Source organism: Volvox carteri (genome assembly GCF_000143455.1).
Source record: "Volvox carteri f. nagariensis unplaced genomic scaffold VOLCAscaffold_75, whole genome shotgun sequence".
Taxonomy (NCBI): Eukaryota; Viridiplantae; Chlorophyta; class Chlorophyceae; order Chlamydomonadales; family Volvocaceae; genus Volvox; species Volvox carteri.
In genome coordinates, this window is record NW_003307618.1 from 551,773 (window position 1) to 557,447 (window position 5,675).

General features: G+C 54.7%; 1 protein-coding gene across 1 annotated transcript in view; it reads left to right on the forward strand.

The window, feature by feature from the left end:
* VOLCADRAFT_107746 (uncharacterized protein) overlaps positions 1–5,675 on the forward strand; it is a gene marked incomplete at both ends in the record, with an annotated part of 8,239 nt that overhangs the window by 1,894 nt on the left and 670 nt on the right. The window contains 3 exons of the mRNA XM_002957534.1: positions 2,755–2,898; positions 3,969–4,032; positions 4,186–5,637. Coding sequence (XP_002957580.1) covers positions 2,755–2,898; positions 3,969–4,032; positions 4,186–5,637 — 1,660 coding nt within the window. The remainder of the gene's footprint in view (positions 1–2,754; positions 2,899–3,968; positions 4,033–4,185; positions 5,638–5,675) is intronic.

The window sequence follows — 5,675 nt, forward strand, 5'->3', positions numbered from 1 at the left end:
CCCACCCCGCGACACTCCCACACAGTACTTCGGGTGCTTAGGGTTTTCCTAGTCCTGCTACTGCTACTGCTGCTACCGCCCGACGACTCCCTTCCCCTTCCTTGTCCCTTCCCCTTCCCTCCAAAACAAACGCGCACACGCACATGCGTGCTCACGGAAAACACACACGCACGGAGCCCAGGAGCCCCCGCGGCACGCAGCCCTCCGCCCGGGGCCGCTTCTCACCTAGCCCGCAGCGGAGCGGATCGCCGTACTGAGGGTGCATGCATGTATGTGTACTGCATATGTATGTGTTTTGGGGGATGGGGTGTGGGTGGAAAGAGCGGGGAAACATTGTCTCATGTTCTCATGTGCACCCTCCAATGGAAGTAAGAATGCATGGCATCGTTTTGTATGTACTGCCTGTTGTACGACCCGTTGTATGGCTGCAGCGGGCGTTGCGTATTGAATGTGGCGAGGAAGGAGAGTCTTGTGTGCATGTCGTACAGGCTGTAGCAGCAGCAAAGTTCTGCATGTTCCACCTCTTGTAAGTGCCCCAGCTGTAGGTGTACAATGGGAGGCATGTAGATACAATGGAGGTTGTACTTGTGAAGCTCGTACATGTCGTCATGAGGCGCGGAATACGGGCGTGTGTGTTTTGGTGTTGGCGGGAAGGTGGGAAGCTTTCCGGTGGTAGGTAGTAAGTAGAAAAGCACAACCATCCCTCACCATGGCTTGCGCACGAATATTTGTACGGCGTACGACACGTACGAGAATTTGTTGCATTACTGCGTTGTTGTATATAAGCGGCACACTGAGAGGGGGAATACTTGGGTGCTGTTGTGATGGTTTTGAGCCTTGGGTTTTAGGGTTTTAGGTTTCCGCATGTTAGGTTTAGCTGCATTGGTTTTGCGGGCGGCGGTTGCAAGACGGTTGGGTTACAGCATAGCCTAGGGATCCCCGTGTCGGAATGCTATCTGCAAAACCAAACCGCGGAGAACCAGAGCGGGATGTCCCAGTGTGTGTGTATGTACGGCAATATCTTCCCGTAGTGCTGTACTCGTGAACGCGGGGGGAACAAGCGGAATGGGGGGCCGAGGGGGTTCAGCGAGGAAGCGGTCCCATCGACTGCTACTGATGCTGCTACTGCTATTCCTGCTACTGCTATTACGGCTGCTGCTACTGCTGCTACTGCTGCTGATGCTGTAAATATGTGCTATGTGGTTGTTGAGCAGGGCCAGCGGGTATTCCGCCTTGCAGCCCTGGAAAGGGCGCGCGGTCTTGGGTCCGGCCAACATCGTACGGGATAAAGGTTTTAGAGGTGCTTACGCTGGAGGGTCGTGTTGAAACACTACGTCGCTGTTTACACACCACCTTTCTGATTCGCAAGTGGAGCAGAACTGCGTTCTCGCAAGCGCGGTGTAACGCCTTTGTTGTAAATATATATCCTCGTCAAAAAGGCACGGATATAGCTTTTTTGAGGTGGCGCACCGCGAAGGAGGGGGGGGGGCTCGGCGTCAAGTCGACCTGGCCTTTCTGCTGCACGCGATAACCCCCAAGCAGAGTGTACCAGCAGAGCCTGCGTGTGGGCATGTTGTTGACGGCGCAGCCGCACTCAGGCGCGCACTCGTGCAGACACCGCTGGGGATTGCTGACCCGTCGAGGAACGATCACACGCACATTTCCATGCATATCCTTTCGGAGCGACGGCGTAGTATTCGGCTAGGCCGGATGCCCCTTTTCGAGGCTGCCGGGAATGTGAGGACATATGTATGTATGTAATGAAATACATGTTGTCCTGATCGCCTCGTCAGCTGCAGGAATAATGCGCGGCCAGCTGGCCCGCTGGCTCTACTCTCCACATGAGTCTAGAGCCCAGTGTAACAACCTCCCCCCCCACCCCCCACCCCACCCCCCACCAACCCCCACCACACACAAAAACACAAATATGCAGGCATACCATAGAATATCGTGACGCAAGATCGCAGAGCTAATAGGTTTTTCCTAGTATTGCTGCATGCCGTCATGAAGGGATGGCGAAGGGAACCGAAGTGAAGAAGGCTGCTGCTGCTACATATAGTCAGACAGACAGACAGACAGACAGACAGACAGACGGTTTTCACGGATGCGTGCCGCCCCAGGGTTGACATCATCGCCAGTGCCGAGTGCCCAAGTCCGATCTAATCCCGTGCGGCTCCTACTGGGCGAACTCCTGACGGGAGCTCGAGTAGATATTTTATAATATTTATATATTTATGTTATTCATAATTTGGCTGGCAGCATTCCTCCATACAGAAAGGTCTCACCCGATCGTTCGACGCGATCCAAAACAAGCAATTACCCGAAGAAGCAATAGCCGCTCCGCCCGTTGATCACCGCCGCCAACAGGTGTGCGGCACGTCGCACCACCGATCCACCACCGCTCCGCCCACCGCCTGATTGAACCCACATGCGACAGACTGTGTGAGGGTTTGGTATTCGAATTACTGAATAGGCTTAATTAGCTTTGATTAGTATGACTTTGTGCCGGACAAGGCTTTGCCAGGCTGTTTAAGGTATCCTTGCTCCTTGTAAGCTTTAATTTCTTCTCCTTCTTTATCCCTCAGACAGCGACCGATGCCGGGCCTTGCAGAACAGCGGCCAAGTTAGGAACTGAACGCTTCCCCAGTTGCCAACTGGAGGAGCCTGTTCCTTTCATTTCGAGTTATGGTTCGAACCCTACCTCGGTACTTTCAGACTGTTCACTAACGCACTCGCTGTTGGGTGTCACCTCAGCTGCCTATCGCCAAACTGCGAAACCGTGTCCTTGGGCCACCCGCCTGAGTTGTCCGTCGGCCGGTCCGCGCGGCACCTTTACGCTACCGGTGTGTACCACAGGTCGAAAGAAGCTGCGGATATAAGATATAAGATTGCGCCTAGGTGGGTGGTTACATACGGAACGAAGTAAACCGTTTCAGCTGTACATGGCTATGGCGCATCTATCTGTTTTTGTCCTTCCGCGAGTCGTCAAAACATTTATTTAATCATACAGGAGTTTGTTTCCCTGGAATTAGCTTATTACATACCATTATTTCTATCGCACGTAAGCGGCACGAAGAGGCCCAACACTTGTGGCAGATCTCCTATTTTCCGAATAGATCGAGATTTGAAACGCGCATACTGCACGACCAGCGCGTTATCCGCAATTAGTTGGACTACGGGCACTCAATTCTGCAAAGCCCCGCAACAACGGGGAAACTATGGGAAATCACTGGCGCCATGCCTGTACAGCTCCTGTAGTGCAGCTCCTGTACAGCTCCTGTACAGCTCCTGTAGTGCTCCTGTAGTGCACTTTCGCGTGTGCGTAGATGGAAACGTTGTGTAAATATGGGAATATATATCACATCTTATGTCTCCAGCATGTAGCGCAGGAGACTTGAAAGCGGGTCACCGCGTGCGTGCCCGTGCGCGCCAGCATCATGGCTGGCGACAGGTCGGAGGTTAGGAGTAGGACTCTGCCTGTCTAAGATGTTGAATTGTATAAATTTATTGCACAAAAGATACTGTTATTATAACGTGGGATTCAACTTGTGAAGCGCTACAGCAAGGTCCTCTGTGCGCTGTAACCGCCAAATCGCATCCTTCCGGAGCCGGCGGCTCCGGATATCATTGCACCATATATATTAAATTGTTTCTGCTAGAACCAAATTGTCGCTTTTTAAAGCTAGCCTAGCTTAATATCTGCGGAACCATTCACGTACAATTCAACTTAATCCTTCAGGCAGACCGCAAACCTGATCAGATGTTAAATGATCAAACTTACAGTGATGTCAGTTAAATCTTCTGTGACATACGCAAGTTAACATATCTTCCTTTCACAGGAAGAACTCGACGCTTAGTAACTCTATCCAGCCTTAACCGAAGGCTTCTACTTCTATCCACCGATCTTCACCGATTACCAAGATGCGTGCTTCAAGAGATGAGATTGTTGCCTCCTTATCCGCTTCTAGCTCGGTCACACTGGGCCACGCACAACTTCAAGCCAAGGCACCCAGCAACAAAGTGCACCCGATGGTACGTTCAACATATCAAAAATCATGCATGATTCGATCCTAAACATTATTTATCAAGAGCGACCCCGGCACTGTAATCTTTGCTGAACGTTCGTCTGTGCATTCCTCGAACGGCATACATGTCCCTTGCGACTCGTTTCCCGCTGCTCTACAGGCACCAAAAATGGCTTCAATCGTGGTCGATACCTACGAAACAATATACAGCTTAAAACTTGCCAAGTATTTCGAGCGCCTATCGGCATCACCAGGAACCGGTCCCAACTGCGCCGGCCACCTGCGAAAAGCTCCGTCAGCACCATCTTCCCCGCGACACACAGATCTCTCAGCCGCTAACATTTCAGATGGTAGCAATCAACATATTGAATCGATCCTGACCGCACAGCAGCAGTCGCTACTATCGCCCTCTCCACGCCTCGCAGAGTCGGAGTATTGCCTTCGGTCAGCCAACATTGCCGACGACGACGAGAATAGTGCCGACAGCGACGCATTCAACCGCTACAGCAAGAACATTATCAATACCAACATCAATATGAGCTCTACTAATGACAGCAAGACCGGCAGCAGTAGCAGCAGCAGCGGCCCCTGCTTAGGCGGCTGCGCCGTTCGCTCCGGAAGCAACCCCACCTCCTGCACCAGCAGAAGCAACCTCGCTACCGTGCACTCCGCAGCCAGCCCCAACCCCATCGCCCCCACCCCGACCAGCAACTGCGACCTACAGCCAGACTCCCTCTCCCCATCCCCATCCCCGAGCCCTCGGTTGCCCCATACAAAAACTCCGCGCAGCAGCGGCAGGAATGGCAGTAACGGCAGCGGTAACCACCCATCGCACGAGAATCAGAATCAGAACCTGTTCTTGACACGGCCCCGTAAGCACCTGGGCGCTCACCACATTGAGCTTCGCGAGGAGGAGGTTGAGGAGGAGGAAGAAGAGGAGGTCCTGCCTTCGGAAATCGCAGGGCAGCAGCAGCAGCAGCAGCAGCAAAACCACCACCACCACCACCACCAACAACAACAACAACAGCGGACGGCGGGTGGCATCAGCCGCAGCAGACGACCCCCTCTCTCCCAGGGGACTACTACCAGCGCCTCCAAGACGCCCACCGCCACCGCAGCGCCCGCAGCTGGATTCGAGCGGCCGTCGCTACCGCTGATCTCGGTGCTGCTCTGCTCGCCCCGCGATGGCGTTGAGGCGGCGGTGAAAAAGGTCTTGGACAAGGGCGCAGACGCAGACGCGGACCGGGGCCAAAGCCAAGGCCCGAGTGCGGGTGAGGATGCGGGTGCGGGTGCGGGTGTCCCGCACCTGCCCCTGGAGTACGAGGCGCTAATGGAGGCGCACATGGACGACCTGATCGCCCGGGGCCTTATCCACTGGACCCCGGAGCAGCTTGTAGAAGACGCCCTGCAGCGGGCCTTCTTCTCACCAGCCGCCTCCTCCTTACCCTCACCTTGCTGCTCCGCCGCCTCCTCCTCCTCAACCTCCGCCGCCTCCTCCTCCTTCGACTCCTCCTCCTCCACCGCCTCCTCGTCCTCCGCCGGCGCCGCCGCCGCCGCTGCTGCCGCCTCACCATCAGCGACAGCGGCAGACAAAAAAGGAGCAGTAGCAGCAGTAGCAGCAGCGGCCCCCGGGCCCATAAGGCTCTCCAG